This window comes from Sceloporus undulatus, chromosome 5 (assembly GCF_019175285.1).
Source record: "Sceloporus undulatus isolate JIND9_A2432 ecotype Alabama chromosome 5, SceUnd_v1.1, whole genome shotgun sequence".
In the NCBI taxonomy this organism is placed as follows: Eukaryota; Metazoa; Chordata; class Lepidosauria; order Squamata; family Phrynosomatidae; genus Sceloporus; species Sceloporus undulatus.
Window position 1 is genome coordinate 41,097,600 of NC_056526.1, and position 21,966 is coordinate 41,119,565.

The following is a 21,966-nucleotide window of genomic DNA, read 5'->3' on the forward strand; positions in this document are numbered from 1 at the left end:
CCACCCAGTGAATGGAGGTCACTTCTTATCCTTAATCCCAGCCTGCAACGCCAATCTTTCCCTCTTTAATCTGCTGGAACAGCTGTGCTGTGATTGCATTGTGGATTATGAAATGCCCATTTCCCACAAAAACAGCTGCTTACTGGATGGACGGCATTTAATAATCACAGAGGAGTTTGAAAGAAGTGGGGTGGGGGTCAAGGTAGTAAGAGACTGGGAGAAGACAGAGAGAGAAGTAGAAGGGGAGACAGAATGAGTTTACTTATCAGGAACCATAGCTGGAAGATGGGGGAAAGTGAAGGCTATGTCAGAGTCACACTTCCAATGCAGACTGAAGATTAAACAGCAGCAACTGTAGAAACCTCCAGAAAGGTAATTTGTACTATTGGTGCTATTTTGGAAGCTGACTATAATTCTGTAGGGTATTTGTGCCCTGTTGTAGTGAGAAGAGGAAGGCATTCAAAGAAGGAAGGAAGGAAGGAAGGAAGGAAGGAAGGAAGGAAGGAAGGAAGGAAGGAAGGAAAACAGACAGACAGACAGACAGACAGACAGACAAAAGCAGGGGTATGGTATATAGGGAGAATGAGAGCAATGCCTCATCCCAAATTAGACTTCTGCTCCCCAGGTAAAAAATTTCTTCAGCCCCCAAATTTCTAACATTGCAGTAACTTAACTTCAGATGATCATTTAGACACACAGTTTAGACAACCAAAGAAGGCACAAGGGGTATGAGAAGACAACAAATTAAGAATTCTATATTTGAAAGGTTTCAAATCTAGATTTCTACATTGCAGTGCTAGAAATTTGAAGACTGAAAGAACATTTCATTGGGGGCAGAATTCTTATTTGGGGCAGTGCCTTCATTTTGCCTTCTCTCCATAGCTGCATCCTATGGGAAGAAACGGGATCTCTTTCATATCTCCCCATCTGATCTTCCTGTCTTTCATTGTGAAGCCCAGCAACTTGTTCTGATTCTGAAATAATGTTCTTGCACAGGATGTCTGAAGAAAAAAATGTGAAAAGCTCTGGAGTGGAATGCAAAACCTTGTGGCTCTTGCAATAAAGATTAAATAGAATGTAGTATCATATTCTGCTCCAGTTACATTTTTTTTGCAGAATTTCTGCCTTGGGTCAAAAGATAAATTAATGTAATTAACCTAATGGAAGGAAAAATTGCTATCCTATTCTCCCCATAGCATCCCCCAATGCTGCAACAGTATTCAAGAAGACCGCAGTCCTCAGGAGAGACTTTCTGGAAGTTCTAGGTTACTGTAAGGAAAAACAAACATTTTCTTCACACAATGATCACTGTTTCTATTTCTGCATTTCATTTCCCTCTAATCTGTTTCCCATTTACTGCCCCATCCCAACCATATGTATGGCTGAATGTAACTCAGAATAAAACTTGTTGCATCTGATGAAGCTCTCACCATGATAAATTTGCTAGTCATTAAGGTGCAGGCAGGACTCTGTTGCTTTCACTGCCACAAAGTAAGATGGTCTTGAGATTGCTTAAATACATCTCTCTTTAGATCTAAACCACTGTGGGTTTTTTGTTTTGCCAGTTTACAAAGTGTATACGGGTATGGCTAATAAAAAGGCATGTGTATATATTCAAAGTTGCCCTGTCTCTTCTCTCTTTGTCCCCTTCATTTTTTGGTGGAATGGAAGGTAGGGTGAAATCTTCTTTTTTGTTACAATGAATTAAAAAGATCTTGAGTCTATGTGCTGGAAACTGTTGTTCTTTTCTAAAGGCACCCTCCTCCCCAAATCTCTTGCCACAGGCATAATTTCTCATCCGTGGATGCTTGACTCCGTGGATAAAGAATCAATGGGTATGAAGGGCTGACTGTACATTCAAATAGTGGTTTTATCTTCTGCTTGGAGGGGAAAATGCCTCTTTAAAAAGTATTAGTGTTAGTGTATCAACTATATACACAGCCATCTATGTATATGGGGTTTGACAAGACATTGGCCTCAAGGAGTTTCCAATTTCATTTAAGATGGCAGAGGAATCATGAAGAAAGACAGGCTGGGGTCACATAATGGCAACACAGTGCCATTTGAGCCTATTTCTAACCAATTTTGCATTAGTAACAGGAAGTGGCAGATGGATAATACAGGATTTTTGTTGTTTGTTGTTATCCACTCTCAAATCGATCTTGACCCATTGTGACCCTGTAGATGAGACATCTCCAAGACTCCCTGTCCTCCACTACTCTGCTTAGTTCCTGCGAGGTCATGCCCATAACCTCTTTTATAGAGCTCATCCATCTAGCATGCAGTCTTCCTCTTTTTCTGCTTCCCTCCACCTTTCCTAGCATTATCATTTTTTCCAATGAGTCGTGCCTTCTCATGATGTGGCCAAAGTACGACACCCTTTCTCTTGGCTTGCAGAGAGATTTCTGGTTTGAAGTATTCTAGGGCCCGTTTGTTTGATTTCTTGGCTGTCTATGATATCCTCAACACTCTCCTCCAACACCACATTTCAAATGAACTGATTTTCTTCCTTTCCACTTTCTTAACTGTCCAGTTCTCGCATTCATACATAGTAACAGGGAATACAATGGCTTGTATGATTCTAACTTTCATGCTCATTTCTATATCTTTACATCTTAGAATCTTTTCTAGTTCTTTCATAGTTGCCCTCCCCATTCTTAGTCTTCTTGTGGTTTCTTGACTGTAGTCCCCACTCCGATCAGTGTTTGATCCTAGGTATGAAAACTCATTTACTGTTTCTATTTTGTCATTGTCTAGTTTGAATATGTGTAAATTCTCCATAGTCATTATCTTTGTTTTCTTTATGTTCAACAATAAGCCTGCCTTTGCACTGTCTTCCTTGATCTTTCTTAGTAGGTGCTCTAGGCCTAGAAGCTGTCACTCTCTTACCAAAAAGAGAGGCAGGTGTTTTTTCAAGGGAGAGATGCATAACACAGGCATAAGCATTCAGTCCTCTGAAACCTTTTTCTTTACCATGGAACGTTGTCTTTCAAGACCCACTTGACAACCTCTTTTCCACCTTTGGGTGGTTCCTGTGGCATTATGAGACATTCTATGATTGCAAATTCTGCCTTGAGGCTACACACCTGTTTCATTGTTTCCACCATCATCCATGCTCTCTGTGTTTATCCTACTAGTCGAGGCATATTTAAAAAGAAAGCTTTTGTATCAGATTCTCTGTGTGTGTGTGTGTGTGTGTGCGCGCGCGTGTGTGTGTGTGTGTGTGTGTGTAAATGGAGCCAAAAGTACTACTGGAAGAGAGATCTCGTTGAATGAACCTGGAAAAATAGCTCAGTATCTCTTTTCTTTGTTTGTTTGCTTAATATTACTGGCTATGTGTGTCTATGACCATATTATTTGCAAGGGCCTGGTAGAGATAGTGCACAACTTTCTTCTCATGACAACTTCAGTGACTACCAATCTCTTTCTGGGAATAATTCAAAGTGCTGGTTATTATGTATTGGATTTTACAAGCTTGTGTACAAGTTATGTAAAAAACCAGCTGTCCTGAGTTTGAGATACACAGGGCAGGTTTTGTTTTTAGTCCCACTACCTTCACTAGAATATCTGCTTGGGACACAAGACAAGACCCTCTCAGTGGTTGCTCTTGGGTTTTCCCTTTCAAGTGCAGCTAGGATGTCCCCTGCCATGATTAGCTCCTGATAAAGGGCTTTGAATAGATGGTTGGTATATTTTTTGGTAAATGAAATGATTTTTAAAATTGCTTTTAATTCAGTTGTGCCTTAATATTATAATTAGTCTATTTTTAAAATATTTCAATGTAATTGCTTTTATTTATACTTTCCCCATATTGTAAGCCACATTAATTCTCTGTTCTGACAGAATATAAATACAGTCCGTCCTCGCCTTACGCAGGGGATCCGTTCCGGATCCCGTTGCGTAAGGCGAATTCCGCCTATGCTCGAGGAAAATGAGGCACCAGGGAAGGAGGGAATTGCTGGCACCTAGGTTCTATCTGAGAGATGGGTAAGTCAAATCTCTGTGTTAAAAGCTTTTAATAGGCACCTCACACTTTTCCATAGTGAACCCAGAAGTTCCTTTATTAGCCAGTGAGCAACTAACAAGGGGAGAGGAGAGCAGGTGGAACATGCTGCTGCTTCAATCTGGGACCATGGGCAAGAATCACAAGGGGGACAAGTACCCATATGAAGGGTACCTCCCTCCTCTCTTGCCACCTAAGGCTTACCAACAGGGATGTGAGCAGATGTGTCTGAGTCTGAGACTAAGACTGACATAGAGACTGAGACAGTGGAAGGTGGTGGTCACTCTCTGTCCCTTTCAAGTAAGGGGACAAGACAGTGAGAAGGTAGGAGGCCTCTCAATCCTTAGACTAAGGTTTGTTTTTTGGTGGAAAGGAGTTCTGAAGGAAAGGGGGGAGAAGAGAGGTGGTTTGACCCAACGTTCTCCATCACTCACACATGCACATGCACATGCACACACACACACACACACAGAGAGAGAGAGAGAGAGAGAGAGAGAGGAGAGGCTGTGGAAGTTTGCTTTTGCCTGAACCCTAGAAAGGGCAAAATTCAGCCCCTTGGACAGGTTCTTTAAATATTCACCACCAATATTCAGAGTGTATCCACCACCCCACTAACACTGGTGCCACTAGGTGAGAACCAAAGAACTGCTGCCGATCAGAGGAGACAATCCAGGGTCCCTTCCACATTAAACCATTATAGCACAATGATTCCACTTTACTGTCATGGCTGCATCCTGTGACTTAACTGAGTGCAAATTAAATTTGCACTTTGAATTCAGTTGGAGAAAGTGAAAGGAAGAGAAGAGAAACATATCATCATCATCCCACTTTTTAACTGCTTTTAAAATGTCATAGGACCTTATTGGACACTTTTTTCCTCATTATGGGCATGGGAAAGGGATGATCGAGGTCATGCGAGGCATTTTACTGCACACCAAAGTGTCCTCAAAATGGCCCCATTCCGTCACCTGGTGCCAAGCCATTCCCATTCAGGACTGAGGCACGTCCTTTGCCTCGGTCAGAAGTCTTCCGTTCAAGCCAAAAGATATGTCTCAGTACTGAATGGGAACAGCTTCGCTCTGGGTGACAGATTGGGGCCATTTTAAGGACAATTTGGTGTGCGGTAAAATGTGTTTTTTCTCAGCCTCATCCAGCTCCGAGCAGCCCCTTTCTGTACCCATAACGGGGGGAAAATGTGTCCGATAAGGTCCTATGACATTTTAAAAGCAATTAAAAAGTGTGATAATGATTAATCGGAACTGTCCCTGCCAAATTGGGGCTGTCACAAGTTGCATCTCTCCTATACTATGGTCTTTGGGCCCTATTCTTTAGCATTTCCTTCATTTATGTGTGTTTGCAGATATATATCCACACATATCTGTCTGTGTTTATATGTACAATAGCTTGTATACCCAAGACAGATCATATCTGTTTTTGGAAGCTAAGCAGGATCAGACCAGGAGTCTGCCAAAGAATACCAGATGTTGTAATCAACTGCTAAAAATATCTGGTGGCATTTTGTTTACCCACTAGCGTGCCAGTAATTGGCTCCATATTTTTACCTTTTGGAGTTTCCAGGTAAAGACTATCCCAGACCTCAAAATTTCAAGGCCAAAACCTGAGATCTCAGGATGACCTCTTGTGAGTCATCAGAGGTGGGCCCTGATGATGTAAATAAGGGTCAGTCCCGATGATGAAGCACAAAACATTAAGCATCAAACATGGTTACATAGAGTATGCCATTCAAATGTAGAGCACCAAGTTAAATGTGGAATACATAAATACACACACACACACACACACACACACACACACATCTTGGTGTGCAGCTCTGGCATTGTTGCTGTGGAGCATGAAGGGAGACCAATGCTTGCCCCCACCTGCCTGTTACATCCATATAAAAAAAAATTACTAAAGATTTTATGGAAGGACTGGTATGAAAGGAAGTCCCAGGGTTGACACTATGAGTTATTGCACTGTATGACACCCTAGTGATACCACTGCAGGGTAGAATGTTGGACTGGGTCCAGGGAGACCAGGTATTAAAATGCCTTAACAGCCATAAAGTTTTTTTTGAGTAGGAATGGAAAGTATATTCAAAAATACTGAGAAGAAGCCTTGACAAGAAGAAACTTCGCAGTTCAGGACCTCTGCACAAAATTCACCCATGATTGTTTTGCACAGAAAATAATGTCTGGAATTCATGAAGGCAGTTATGAATGCATAACCTAGAGTTCTGCATTTGTGATTGGTTTATATTCACAATACCTACATATTCACTAGTATGGGAGGGACCATGAAAGCCCCCAATCCTTACATGCCAGGCAGCAGTTGCTGCTAGCAACAGGGATCTGTTTCCCTGTCAGTTGAGAAGTGGCTGACTGGCATTTCCACCTCCTTTCTGCAAGCAAGCTCCAGGATGAGGGGGAACTGTGACAGAGACCCTGCTTCTGAATGTCGCACTAGATATTGCTCAGGGGAGGGGATAGAAAGATCAGTCAGCTGTTTTCCATTTGACAGGAAAGCAGATCCCTATTGCTCACAGCAGCCGTGGGAATTTGGGGTTGGGCTGGGAGACACACCCTAGCTAAAGTGGTTATGTAGCTAAGTACGTAATTCAGGATCACAGCCAGTATCTCTATACAGAAATATTATTTTCTGTACAGAAAATGTTGTTTCCTGCACTGAAAATGCTGTTCTCTGTGCAAAACAAGCACATGCAAATCATGCACAAAATAAATCCTGAATTGTGAATAGGCTTTGAAAACTGTTATGTGTGTTACTTCCTTTAAGAAGAAATTTAGGAAAGATTCACATCCCTATTGCTAAGTGAACTTGAACCAGTCACTATTTGGGTTGCTTTCAGAGTGAAGACAAGAGACAGAATGATGTAGTCATTTGACTATGACTCTGGAGAACAGGGTTTGATTCCCTGCTTGGCCATGGAAACCCGCTGGGTGACCTTGGGCAAGTCACACACTCTGATAGATTCACCTTAGAGTCACCATAAATTGGCAACAAATTGAAAGCACATAGCAACAACATGAATGAAAACTGGACAGAGTTTCTATACCTTTAATGGTTGTGTAGAAAAAGGAATTTCAGCAACTATTGCTTGTCATGCAACCAGGTAACAAACACCTTTAGTAATTCCTTCATCTCTGCAGCCATTAAATGTACAGAAACTGTCTCCAGTTTTCACTCTCACAACCCTAGTTTGTCAAGCTTATCTCACAAATTCGTGAGGTATTTTGAGAAATAATTTTGAGAAAGCAGAAAACCAGGTGTGATGTGTTGTATAGAAGGGGAGAATTGTCTAGAGGATGGCATAAGAGAAAGATCATGAAGGCTGGTGAAAGATTGGAAAGTTGGAAAAGTTTGGAAAACTCATGAGGGGAAAAAATGGGTAGTGGAAGAGAGAGTCATACTTGTAGGCCTTACTCTCTATATTCCCTCATTTCCTGATATCCCCAGATTGAGCAGGGAGGTATGAAAGGATGTTCAGCTTGTATGCATTTGTACATGGAAAGAATGCTTCACATAACCTCTGCTTCATCATGGTTCCCTGATCATATCTCCATTCCCATCTCACTGCTATTCATGCAGTTTGAGAAGCTTGCTCTATGTCAGTTCCTGATAATAGCAGGGGTTCTACTTGCTTTCAACCAAATAGAAGTAGAAGCCCCTTTCAGAACCTGCTGTTCAAGAAGAAAAGGTTGCAAACAGGGAGGATGAAGCCAATATATGCAGTGGTGTTGGGAGGCAAAGCTCGTATGTATTCTCACTACCCTCTTTGAAACATCACATGTGCCAGCTGAGTGCTTGCATTTTGCCTAGGCCAGGGCATAATGTATATGTAACTTTAAAAGACTTTCTTGTATTTTGAATTAACATTTCTTGGTACTACTTTCATTTCAGAGTTCTAAATCTCTTGGCTTCCTAAATGCCAAATGGCTCTCTTTCTGTATTACCCCCTTATTATACAATGCACCTGCATCCTACGCAGGTGCCTTTTACGTGGCTTTCAGCTTATGCTGAAAGCCATGTGACTGAAACACGTGACTGAAACACACACCGCACCACACTGCATGCACAGGCCCCATTATTGTCTATGGGGCTCAAGCATACACACTATTTGTTTTATGCCGGGGGGAGGGGGGCGGAACAGATCCCTGTGTAAAGCAAGGGCACACTGTATAGAGCCAATATTGTATTTTACTTTGTTTTGAATAATATAAAGTTTATACTGTACTCTACTGCATTATTTTTGCTGAATACAGTTACAAACGGGTGAAACAAGTGAATTTTTATTTTTCCTGAAAGCTGTAGTCTTTTTCTAAAAACAAACAAACAAACCCTTATAACTGCTCAAATCTCAAGCCAGTGGGGATTCAGGGACTTGTGGGCCAATTTTCCCCCCAAGCCCTGTCTCATATATGGTTTATTCTTAACTTTCCCTAGTTCTGAGTGGATCTCTCCTAATCAATAAGGGCAGCATGGGAGCACCTCTGGTGCTTGCCTGGAATCATAGAATCTGTCCAGGAAAGCAGCCAAGTAGCTGATAACGAGTCCAAATAAAGAAACCATCAACATGATTAACCAAGGAATTCCACACAGAGCTTGTGAAGTTCAAGCAAGCCTCAAAGAGCAGACTTACAAACTAGACAGAATCCAGTAACAAGGTCTGTGGTCAGTCAGGGTACCAGCCAAAGGGTCAAGCCAAGAGTGAAGTCAGGCAGTCAAGAAGGTCAAGGGTTACAGAAAAGCAGGTTCATCAGGTCAGTCCGTAGTCCAAAGGTTCAAACCGAGAAATCAATACCAAGAGTTAGGAAGCAATGTGCTTTCTCCAGAGAACTCAGATAGCTTCTGACAAAAGATTTGGTGTCATTCCCATGTTTTATCATCAGCCCTTATGAGTGCAGGTGGTCTTTGATGAGCTGGCATTTTGCATAAAGCCTCCTTGATTGCCAGAGGCACGCCCTTTCTTATCCTCTCTGGTTGAAGGTAGGTTATGTGATTCTTCCAGTTGTTCTCCTTGTCTTCCCTGCCTACAGTACTAGAAGGCTCTGCTGCCTGGAGGTTTGGCAGCTCAGTCTCTTTCAAGGCCACAGATTCTCAGGGCACAACTAGGTCCAGGCTGTGGCTTGGGTTTCAACTCAGAGTCCTCTTCTGTGTCATTAGCCAGGCTAGGCATGACAGAATCATAGAGTTGGAAGAGACCCCAAGGGCCATCCATCCAACCCCCTGCCATGCAGGAATATACAATCAAAGCACCCCTGGCAGATGGCCATCCAGCCTCTATTCAAAGACCTCCAAAGAAGAAAACTCTATCACTCTCCAAGGGAGTGTGTTCCACTGTTGAACAGCTCTTACTGTCAAGACGTTCTTGCCAATGTTTTGCTGGAATCTCCTTTCCTGTAGTTTGAATCCCTTGATCTGTGTCCAAGGACTTTATCGGACAAATTTTCCCCCGTTATGGGCAGGGGAAAGGGCCGCTTGAAAAAACATATTTTACTGCATCCCAAAGTGTCCTCAAAATGGTCCCAATCTGTTGCCTGGCACCAAGCTGTTCCCGTTTAGGGTAGAGGTGCGTCCTTTGCCTCAGCCCTGAATGGGAACGGCTTAGTGCTGGGTGATGGAATGGGGCCATTTTGAGGATACTTTGGGGTGGGGTAAAATGCATTTTTTCTTGGCCTTGCATGGCCCCATCATCCCCTTCCCATGCCCATAATGGGGGGACAATGTGTCCTATAAGGTCCCTAGTCTCTGAAGCTGCAGAAAACAAGCTTGTTCCATCCTCAACATGACATCCCTTCAAATATTTAAACAGGACTATCAAATCTCCTCTTGATCTTATCTTCTTCAGGCTAAATATACCCAGCTCTCTAAGTCAATCTTCATAGGGCATGCTTTCCAGACCTTTCCCTATTTTGGTTGCCCTTCTCTGGACATGCTCCCACTTGTCAGTAACTTTTTTGAATTGTGTTGCCCCAAACTGGACACAGTACTGTATTTCAGGTGAGGCCTGATGAAAGCAGAATAGAGTGGTACTGTTACTTCTGTCAATCTAGACACTGCCTGTTTCTTTCTTGCAGATGGAGCTTCAGAAGTTCCTTCCCTGGCGCCGTGCTCTTTTGGCTGTGTTTCTGAACCTGCTGGCCCTTGGCCTTTCTACCACATCCTTACTGGGCAGTTATTGGTGCGTTGGGACTCAGAAAGTTCCCAAGCCTTTATGTGAGAAGACAAAGAGCACCAACTGCATCGGTGTCCCCATGCCTCCTGAAGGTTTCATTGGCAATTCATCATTTCTGGCTCAAGATGTGGTGCACTATAGCTGGGAGACAGGAGATGATCGTTTTACTTTCCAGTACTTTCACACAGGGATGTGGCTTTCCTGCGAGGAGAACATAGAAGGCCCAGGTAATAGCTCCAGATGAGCAAAGCCAAGAGCCTTTTGGTCTTTTTGTTCATTTTTGTTGTTGAAATTTCATGTCACAATTTTATCAATAATGTCCACTTTATTCATAGGTTCCTCTTAGTGATGGGAAGGCTAAGAAAAAAATAGCGGGTATGGACCTATAAATTTGTATTAATATACATTTCTGTTCCCTCCACCCAAAGCTAATTGCCTAACTGGAAGACTTTTATATAAGAAAATGTACAGTACTGGATCACTGCAATTCCTAGAATTGGTATCCTTTTCTCATGTGTTATTATGGGAATGAATGCCTTTTATTTGCTTCTATGGAATGCTAGAACAGACAAAAATAATTTTCCCTATTTTAATCATGTTGATGGTTTCTCTTTCTTTCTTTTTATAAAATAGTTTTTGCCTGCTCCCTTTAAAGGCAAAACCAAAGGGATTCCTTACAGCTCTGGACCTTGTAGCTCCATTTGTTACAAAAAAATTAAAAAGTAAAAAGGAAATTCAGTCTGTAGTTATTATCTGACTGAACTGTACTTTTAATATACCAGACATGACGATTTTACTTCAAACAAAATTCTATATTATGGATATAATTCAGTCAGCAGACTTAAAGTAACAAAATGATACTCAGTCTGTAATGGATACTAATATCATTACTCTCTCTCTCTCCTTTCTTTTTTTAAAATTCCAAAACTCCCAATGGCTTCAAAACTTTCTGGAAATTTACACCTTTAATTCCTCTGACCTTTTCCTCTGTTTGGTAGTTGGCTGTTTGGGGAATCTGTTCTTTTGTGTTCATGAACTTTGATGGTTATGCAATTTTAGCTCCTTAGGATGGGTTTGGTGCCAATCCAATGATGAATCTGGTGGAATAAGCTTCCTACTGAAGGTTTTCTTTACCATGCAAAACTACCCTGTCCTATGGAGGGAAATCAGTCTGGAAAACCAGTATAGCTGCCATGTTGCTACAGCAGAATAAGTCTACATAAGAACACATTTCATATCTCAGTTTGGAATCTTTTTATTTTATTTTATTCTGCTTTATTCTACAGGCTTTCTGTATCATCTCTCAGCCCACAAGGGCCCCTGAGGCAGTGAACAAATGAAAATGAATTACTGTAAAACAATTGATTTTTTTAAAAAATTAAAATACTCTTTAAAAACTCCTAAAAACATTCTAAAAACAATCTTAGAACCTAGTTTGGAAATTGTTAAAAAAAATTCAGACCTTGAATGCTATGTGGAACAGCACTGTTTTGGCTGCCTGCCTGAAGCTTAAAAGAAATAGGGGCAGCCTAACTTTTACATCAGGCAGAGAAAAGAAAGCTCCCAGCCTTAAACATATTGCCATAGGGAAATATGGTATATAACAAAGACAGTAGGGTCTGAGCTGATTCTAAGGAAAGAATAGTTAATAATATATGAAAAATGATTGAAAAGTGTGTTTCTTTTGTGTCAGGGAATCTGCCATGGAGAATCATTGACTGATGAGAATCTTTGCATTTCCTTTCCAGGAAATAGCATTTCCTGCACACAACATAATAGAATACTTAGGCCAAAACTAACAAAATGAATTCCAACAGAGATAAATGTGAAGTACTTCATTTAGGCAAGAAAAATGAAATGTACATATACTGTATAGAATGGGTGACACTTGGCTTGAAAGGAGTACATCCAAAAAGGATCCTGGGGTCTTAGTAGACAACAAGCTAAACATGCAATTCTTGGCTGCATCAACAAGAGTGTAGTGTCTATGGCGGGTTACAGACTGCCCGTTTGGGGCGGCATGCACCTGCCCCTTTCCCCGCTGTATCGGGGCCTCAGCTGCCAGACCGACAGCCTCCGAGGCCCCGATCTGCCGCTTTCCAGGCTGCGGGGAAGCTGCAAAAGTCCGCTTCCCCGCGGCCTGGAAAGGGGTGTCCTTGGGGCTTCAAGCCCCAAGGACATCCGGCGATGGCGGGGAGGAGGAGAAAGGGGCCGCTGCGCCCAGCGACACAAACCCAGAAGGAGCTCCAAAACAGAGCTCCTTCCGGGGTCACGGAAAGGGCGCCTAGGGTGCGGCCCCAATATATCACAACCGTGCCGCCTCGTTTGGAGGCGGCGAGGTCGTGATGTAGTGATGGCGATGGCCGCGTGGAACGGCCGCCACCATTTTCTACGCGCAGAGCACATACTAGGGTTAGGGGTGTGTGGAAGCACTGCCCCTTCCTAGCCCTAGTACACGCTCGTTGCGTACTTTAAGGCCCATTTGTAACTGATCTGAGGCCCTGATCTGAGGCCAAGATCTGAGCTTGGAAATGTACGATTCTGGGAGTTGTAGTCCAGGGAAAGAACTTTTCCAAGCTCTGCTAAAGAGATGCCATTCTGTTTTTCACTAATGAAAAGGGATGATTTCATGCAATTTTTCTCGATTCAGTGGTGTTTTTTTGTTACACAGTGTAACATGGAACCCAAAGGTCTGACTATAGAACATTCTATAGTCTCTGACATCCATAGCAAAATATCTATAATATATCTAGAAAAGATCAGCCTATGAAACCCTAATGTGAAGTAATAATACTCTGGAAGCATTTCCACTGAAAGCAGCACAGTTCCCTAACAGGCATAAGATCAAAATATGAGTCAGCAGAGTCAGTTTTATCCAATCTCCCATGAAGTGGTACATAGGACTGTGCAGTTGTGGGTGAATGGGGAGGAATTCTGGATGCCAAAGACCTAAATAGAATGATACAAAGGGATTCAGAGAGATTAGTGTTGTAGGGAAAGTAAAGAAACACAACATTGTATTGGGCTAGAGAGGACAAAGTAACTTTAAAAAGCAAACCTTTATAATCTGTAGAGTCAAAGGCCTGAAGAGCAATGTAGTTAAGGAGGATTTTGCAACAGAGGATATGCAGGTCAGAAACGTCTTTATCAGCTGAGAGAAAATCATAAGTAGACTCGGCAATCATCTGCACTGCATATACTGGACTGTATACCCTCCAACACTTCATATATAAAAACCTGGACACATGTGGTTGAACAACATCAGAATTTGATCAAGATGGGGAAAATTATTAATGAAGAAGCACCCACAAATTACAAGATGCTGCAGCATTGCTTTCTAGAAAGCTATGGCACTACTTGCCCTTTGCATGGAGAGGGCAGTGAAAACAAGAGAGGAAGGCAGTGGAGGTATATGTCACCATTGCCTTTCAGAGCTTGAAAATTCTTTGGATTTGCACAGAAATTCATAGAATCTCCAAGCCAGCGTGGCCACTGATTGTACCAGCTGGGGGATTCTGGAAGCTGTAGTATAAAAGAATAACTTTGGCCCCACTGCCTTGCATGTAGAGCTTCTCATTTATGGTCCAGATGAGCCAAGAGCCTAGAAGAATTTCAGCAATACTAGATTCAAACATTTATGTTTCAACTTCACGCCATCTTTTTTTCCCCCTTTCAGATGAGACATGCCGCAGCTTCATTGAACTTTGCCCTCCAGTAGAAAGAGGTAAGAGTGAGAGTTTATGTTGGACTACAATGGGCCAATGCAAGCTTTAAGAATGGGCACAACTCTGCATCAAAAACCACATTGTGAATTAGTTGGACTTTTGCTGTTCCAAAATGTTATAGTCTGCATATGGAGGTGTCCCATTCCATGTCCAGATGCTAAATGAACTGGAAGTTGAATCTTTCTTCAAAACTGGTGATAGGATAGTATTTCCACCATGCCTGAAGGAAGTGCAGGATTAGGAGGGACAGTATAGGCAACTTGGCAGAGAGCATGTGCCTCCCAATGCATGCCACTAGGGCAATTGCCTCACTCTGCCTGATGACGATGAACTGTCTCATGATACACTTTTTTGATTGATTGATTGATTGATTGATTGATTTCACCTGAAAAAAAGATTCAAACTTCCTTCCCTATGCTAACCACCATTCCAATGGAAGTAAGTATTTGTCATTAAGAAAAACTGAGGCTGTTAAAATTCCCAGAGTACTTTCCAAGGCCAGGCAAATACTAAGGTATCCCTACTCAGCAGGGCACAAGTTCATCTCTTATGAGAAGCTGATGAAAACCTCTGGGCCATTAGGATGCCGAAAGGTCATCTAACCTGAATTTGAAAGCTTCTCCCTATCAGTCACCTTTCATTGCTCAGGGGAATGTGAGACTATTCGCTGTGAACAAAAACAGTCCTGCTCTGTTTCATACCATTCAACATTTCACAGATGATAAGCAAGACACATGTGGCCAAGTGGGACAACAGGGGATTAATTGGGACTATCCCTGCCAAATTGACATAGTTGGAAGGTCTGCAATTTGTGTGTCAGGAGGCAAATACAACATATCATCCATGTGTAGCAGACAACCTGGGGCCTTAGTACTGAACATCCAGGCTTTGCTGCCTGCTGGACTGTCAGATCAGGAAAGCATCTGTCAGGCAGCTGTGTGCAAATTCAGCAGGTTAATCTTTCACCTTTTATTCAGTGAGGACAGGAAGAAGAGAAGAGATTTCTGTGCTGTGTGGTTGTAACCCTGGCTGACTTGTGTCTTCTGCTTGCACACAACAGGCATCCTCTGGTTGTCCCTTGGCTCAGAGATAGTGTACATATGCTTACTGGTGATTAGCTTCATCCTCCTCCTGCTGGACATGTTGTACACAGGAAATCCAGTATGTGGCCTGAAACTCAATGCCTTTGCTGCCGTCTCCTCTGTATTGTCAGGTGAGAGCTTTCAATGGAGCATAGAGTGACCATTGGTCTTATTTCTCTTAATAGACCTTTACTTCATTGGCTGTCCAAGGATAATCCTATGTTTGAAGGTTTCCTTTACTTGAAGAGATTTCCAGACCAAATAAAAGAATCATAGGAAGGGGGAGAGAGAAGCCTTGAAGGCACATGTTTATAGGTCACTTTGTCACAGTTTTCTTCAGTACTGATAGATATATTGTAGATTTCATTTCTGGTAATTAATTTCCAGGGCCTAAGTAGATCCTATCCGATCTTAGATGCTAAGCAGGATCATCCCTGGTTGGTACTTGGATGAGAGATCACCAACAAATACCAAATGCTGTAGGGTATATTTCAAAGGAAGGAACTGGCGAAACCACCTCTTGAGTATTCCTTGCCTACAAAAACTGTCTGAAATTCATGGGGTCACCATAAGGTGACAGGCAACTTAAAGGCACATAGCCACACAATTAATTTCTACCTTTGCAATGTTACATTGTGTGTGCAAATTTTATGCAAATAAGTGTTCTCTCGGGGTGATATGCAAGTGCATTCGCCCAAATGTTGTGTGGATGAGGAAGGTGTTTTATGATGGAAACTGGAAGCAATCATTAAAGACAGCAAAGGCAGGCAGAGTCATATTTTCCAGAATAACAGCTGAAAATCAGAAGGCGATAGAAGTATGCAACTGTGATAGGTGAAATATAATGAAATAAAAAGAGAGGAAATGGGAAAGATGCCAGAAGATTAAAAGGGAAACAAGAATGACTTAGCGAGCTTCAAGTCATAGAAGCATTTCCTAAATCTTCAAATCTGGAAAAGACCTTCATTATGAATGGGGAGGCAGGGAGAGGCAATGTGTCTCTCCCATCTTAACTGTGATTTGAGGTGGGTTAATTTTTTTTTCTTTGCTTTCACTGTAGGCCTCCTTGGAATGGTGGCTCATATGATGTACAGTCAAGTTTTCCAGGCAACTGTTAGCCTGGGACCAGAAGACTGGAGACCTCACAACTGGGACTATGGTTGGGCTTTCTAGTATGTTCAATCTTTCTTATTTAAAATATGTCTATACTACTGCTCTTGAAATATTGTCATAAAGCTTGGGGAAAATTACATTTTTGGAATACAGCTTCCCAAATCCCTGGCCTTTGCTGGCTGGGTAATTCTGTGCATTTTGATCCAAAAAGTAACTTTTTACTCTAATTTTCTGTTCTGATTTTGTGCTTTTTCTGCTCTAATTATAGCCTCTTATCTGTTGGTCTGCCTGTGGTTTACCACTGCAGATGGTCTTCCAACATCTTGGATCTAGGCCCTGTACCTGAGCCATCCTCTACCTGGAGAAGGCAGGTGCATAATAGACCAAAGTCAACTGCTTTTATGAAGCAAATAAAAGGATGGTGCCTTTTCCCTTTCCATGCACAAATACTGATTAGACTGGAAGCTGAGTCTTAATTCATCACTGACACTTAGCCCTCTCTATTGCCTGAGACAACAGCCTCACTGTGCCTAATGTTAAGGCTCACCTTGACAAGGATCGAACATGGGGCCTTGTGCATATAATCTATTACCCTCCATTATGATTTTTTTGTCAAAACTGGTCTCGGGTAGTAGACCAGTCAAACCACTCATTAACAACATCCCCATGTTGTAAACTGTTTTGCAAAACAAAGTACCAGGACTTGGGAAGGGGAATCTTTTTTAACTGCAGCTCCTAGAACCCCCCACATAGTGATGATCAGGGGAGAGGCAGTGTGGCATAGTGGTTTCAGTGTTGGGACTATGACTCTGAGGACCAGAGTTCGATTGCCTGTTCAGACATGAAACCCACTGTGTGACCTTGGGCAAGTCACATGCTCCCAGCCTCAAACTTTCTCTGAACAAATCTAGCCAAGAAAACCCTCTGATAAGTTTATCTTAGGGTCCTGAAAAACTGCTTGAAGGCACACAACAACAAGGAACGACAGAAACTACCAAAAATAATTCTTCTAAATTCTACAAATTCTTGCATACTGAAGTTGGTTCATAGCCAGGGGCAATGTTTGTGCTTGTAAACCTCCCTTTGGTCACCTATATTCAAGGGACATAATCTACAACAGTTGTTGTATGACTTCAATCCCCTCTAGAAAATTCTATTTTGCTTACAAGTCTTCCATTCCAAGATGTTGGTTTTCCTGCAGTGTTTCTGTTCACTGTCATTCCATTGATGACTCATCCCTTGTCTGTTAATATGCTGTTAGGGACAAAGACCCTGAGGCTTTGCATTGGTTCTGTTTCTGTGCACTTCAGGGCTAGCAGCCAGGGCTGGCAATTTGCTTAATGTCTTGGGGCCATGGTTAATTTGTGGATTTACTTGCATGATTTGTTTCCCATTATTTTCACAAACCTGGAAGATGGCAAAATAGGAGATGAAAATGAGGGATGTGCAAAACTCTACACAGAGGTAGAATTTGTTACAGTGGTTACATCTTAGACATATTTCCTTGGGAAATGTTTAATTCTTTGGGTTTCTACTGATTTCAATGTGCCACCACCTCCTCCTTTACATCACCTTTTTCCCAGCTTTTGACATTATTCAAGCCCCACACTTCTTATGTATGCACACATGTATATATGTAAATATTTAAAGTATTTTTAACTCCAGGTGTGGCTTGCATATCATTAATGAAAGATGATCCCCGCTTGTCAATTTACAGTCTGAAAAAATATGGCACAAAAGGAAAAAGCAATGATGAGGAAGGAGGGGGGAAAGCAAGCCTTTTTTTAAAAAAAGCAGTGATAGTGGAATGTTTTTGCTTGAATGTTTCTCCCTTGTGCTTCAGGCTGTTAGAATGATGTCGATGGTAACAGGTAAGGCAGTAACCCAATGAAGTGTATCATCTATGCTTTGCTCACAGGCTTTGCTTTCTATATTTACTGAACTCATTACACTTGCCTCCCATTTTTCACCTAAGATATTGAAAGCTGCATAGTGGTTCTCCCACACACTGCTTTATCCCCCCCACAAAAGCCCTTTCTGGAAGGCTGGGTTAAGGGGTGGCGACTGGCCCAAAATCACCCAGTGAACTTCACAGTTGACTAGGAATTTGAACCTACAGGTCAACAGGCGTTGGGTTCAGGTGCCAATTTCTACACTGGGACCAGAGATGGGAAGGCCCAAAATAAAACTGGAAAAATTAGGGGGGAAATGGTTTTTTCTGTTTTTTTTTTCCTGAAGCCTCCCCCCCCCAAAAAAAAAATTGAAAAAATTGAAAAAATGAAGAAAACTTATTATGGAATGTTTCATTTTAGCATAATACCTTTAAGACAACATGTCTGTATATTCTGCAAATCATTTCTAAAACTAACTACAGTATCAGATTGTTCTAATTTCTGTGCACTGAATGAGGACAAGCAAATCCTAGGTTACAAACTGAACTCTCCAATGCAAGAGCAAGATGCATTTCTCCTTTTTGGGGGCACTGAAAGAATCTGGTCTATGTTTGGAAACACACTAAATCAAGAAATAAACATGTGTGAAAGGGTAGAGAAGCTTCTTTTAATCTAGGTACACCTTCTGTTTTTAGACATCCATTATAACTGTGATGATGACAAACATAACAAAGCAGAAGCAGAGACTGAAACTGATACTGATAACCAGGACTACATTCACACTGCAGAAATAATGCAGTTTGACACCACTTTAACTGCCATTGCTCAGTGCTATGGAATTCTGGGATTTGTAGTTTTATGAGACATTTAGCCTTCTGTGTCAGAGAGTTCTGGTGCCACATCAAACTACAATTCCCAGGATTTCCTAGCACTGAGCCATGACAGATAAAGTGGTCTCAAACTGGAATATTTCTGCAGTGCAGACGCAGCCCAGAGCTCGAAAAGTAATCTGATTAAATTCCATGTCTATTAATTGAGTCTTAGACCCTCCTCCATTTCAAACACTCCCCCCCCCCCCATTCTTTTAAGGGAATGGGTGCTTTATGTCTATTTGATACTGTGGCGATGAAATATAAATATTTTTTTCATTACTAATGTTTATTATTTCTTCTGTGGTTTAAGGTTTTTACTTTTATTTTTTTGCCTGTTCCACATAAACTAGCAAAACCAAAGTTCAGGAGATTATTACTCCATTTGTTACATTTTTTTTTAAATAAAAGTAAATTCTGTTTGTAATAATTGTTTGAAGACACATTATTTTAATATACCAATTGTAGTAATTTTATGACAAATCAATTTGTACATAGTAATATTTTATATTCCTAAAGTAACAGAGTGACTTGCAATTTGTATAAGTGCTAATGTTGCATTTTTTTCAATTTTTCCCAGAAAAAAAAACATGTATTTTTTCATGCCTCCAAATTTTCCAGAAATTTTACATCTCTAACTGGGATCCTCCCTGAACTGCATCGATTGCCAAAAAAAGAAACAGAAAAAACTAAAAATGGGACATTTGCAAAAAAAAAAAAAAAAGTTAAAGAGTGTGAAATGGATCTAAAAGGTGAATTTCCTCTCCTCCAGGATTCTTGGAGGGGTAAAGCACCTTTATTTTTAGCCGTGAAAAGGGCAGCCCAGCAATGATGGAGGGGGCTGAGGCCACAAAAACATCTGGGAAAGGGGCTGCACTTTGCCTGCCCATGCTCCAACCCTTATGTAACACTGCCTGTCCCATCGTGCCAAAATGGCCAAGCAGTAAGAATCTCCATCTTCATTGCTACATCCCCATAATGTATCAATGTGAATAGTCACCTCTCCATCTCTCATTCTCTATGCTTCTCTTTTTCAGTATGGCCTGGGCTTCATTTACTTGTTGCATGGCTTCTGCAGTCACAACTCTGAACACATATACCAAGACAGTGCTGGCATTCAAGCGCAACCATGAACTAGCCTGTGATGGGAGCTTCACAATAGACCAGGCCCAACACTGCCAATACTTCTTGCCACCTCAGTACCATCATCACCACAGAGAACAAACCAGTGGCTTCTACCCACACCGAGAAAAACCTCTCCACTCTATCTCTGAGGGTGTTGATTTTTACTCTGAGCTGCAGCAGAAGGTGCTACAGAGGGAGCCTGACCTGGAACTGAATGAGGTCTTGGGAAAGTCAGTTGGAGAAGATCCATGTTAGGGCTGACAGAAATGTTTAGCAAGGCAGTAAAAACGAAAATGACCTCTAAACAAAAACATTAGCCATATGTGAGCATCTGGCTTCTATTCACTCAGCCAGGGAACTGGAACTGGTGGCAAGTAGTCACTGTCATTGATGTACCTGGCCATAAGAACATAGGAAGCTGGCTTATACTTTGCAAATAACAAGAAGCCAGGATTCCCAACTTATCTTAATCTACTGTAAGAATGAGGCAACTAGCTTCATTCTTTGCTTCATTCAAATGGGCAAAACAAACAAATGAAACGAAACTGAGCTTCAGCAGACATCCAAACTTGGCCTTCTGGTTTATTGTTCCCAGGGAAGCCAGGATTTCTAAGCTAACAAGAGGTTGTAATTTGTTCCTGGTTTATGAACCTGACATGTTTGGGGACAACAAAACAAGACCCCAGCTGTAACTATCACACAAATCTTTCTCTACAGTTTGTTTAGTCAGCTTGTCTGAAGTAGGAATGAACAAGCTGTGTGCACCAGTAAACCAAGACAAGTCAATCATTCTGGTTTATTGTTATCTGCAGATGCAGCCACCAAGTCATATTACTGGTCTGTCTAGTTCAATATTATCCACATAGACTGGTAGCATCTCTCCAAAGGGAGCTTTCCTGCCATTATGAACAGCAGGTGGGATATACCCAATTTAGTTTGGTACTGTAACAAGAGCAAATATGCCTCCCCTCCCATATGTCATGGTCCCAATCCTATCTATCCCCATCCAGTGTTGGCTATTCAATTTTAATATATATCAGACAACAAGGGCTAAAGGTGTTTGGTTTGACCCTGCAATATAGCTCCAACCCATACCTACTGCATAGAAGAAACTGGTAGATAGGAAAACGGAGAAGTCACCCCAAGCAGATGCAAAGAAGACTATAATATGCACAGTAAATGAATGAATCAGAGTTGCACTTCATTTTCCTTCTTTAGAGAAATATACTGGATGGGAGAGGGGAAGGGAGATTACATCTGGATGCCAGAGGAATTCAAATAGGCGTTTCTGCCTTAGATTTGGAAAGGTCCACTCTGACTAGTTTGATTTGTTCAGACATCAATGAGTTCAGAATAAATCATGCATGTTTAATAAAAGACTGAGCCTTTGAATGAGATTGTACACTCTGCTGAATGATTCTTGGTTTATTTCACAGTTTCTAACCATAAAAGGTTTTGTGAGATTTACATCAGAGTTTGGCAAGGAGAGGAAAATGAAAAGCAAATGTATACCATAAACTTATCACAGGGCCCTTTCCAACTGTGCAATTATATCACTATGATTCAACTGACATGGCAATATGCTATGGAATTCTGGGATTTTAGGGCAAAGTATTTTACAATTTTCAACCAGAATGCTGTAGTTCCTCACAAAACTATAAACCCTAGGATTCTACAGGATGCAGTTATTATAATGGAATCATAACGCTATAATTGTGCAGTGTGAAAAGGCCCTTAGTTGGCATCAATCTAAAACATTCACGTAAACCCTCTGGTAAAGCAGGGCAGCTTCTAACTGAACAAAAGGAAGTGGGGAGGTCTCACCTGTGTAATTCTCCTACATTTTTCTTTAATCCAGTCTCATTGCAAAGGCAGCCAGACTCTTATCTCAACTCCCTTCCTCAAATTACTTCAATATCATTCAGTCCAGGTGTGCCTTTAAAAGGAAATAGGGCTACCACACT

General features: G+C 41.6%; 1 protein-coding gene across 1 annotated transcript; it reads left to right on the forward strand.

The window, feature by feature from the left end:
* The first annotated feature begins 289 nt into the window (after positions 1 to 289).
* On the forward strand, positions 290 to 21,379 carry GSG1 (germ cell associated 1). Its single transcript, XM_042469040.1, has 6 exons — positions 290 to 372; positions 10,099 to 10,423; positions 13,873 to 13,920; positions 14,982 to 15,134; positions 16,064 to 16,175; positions 19,915 to 21,379. The coding sequence occupies exons 2-6, from the start codon at positions 10,099 to 10,101 to the stop codon at positions 20,255 to 20,257; spliced, it is 981 nt and encodes a 326-aa protein (XP_042324974.1). The 5' UTR covers positions 290 to 372; the 3' UTR covers positions 20,258 to 21,379.
* Positions 21,380 to 21,966: the final 587 nt, after the last annotated feature.

Excerpts from the sequence above, each read along its gene's own strand:
- GSG1 (XM_042469040.1), top strand. The coding sequence starts at position 10,099 with ATGGAGCTTCAGAAGTTCCTTCCCTGGCGCCGTGCTCTTTTGGCTGTG. Across the intron at positions 10,424-13,872 it reads GGAGAACATAGAAGGCCCAG|ATGAGACATGCCGCAGCTTC; the intron begins GTAATAGCTCCA and ends TCCCCCTTTCAG. Across the intron at positions 15,135-16,063 it reads CGTCTCCTCTGTATTGTCAG|GCCTCCTTGGAATGGTGGCT; the intron begins GTGAGAGCTTTC and ends CTTTCACTGTAG.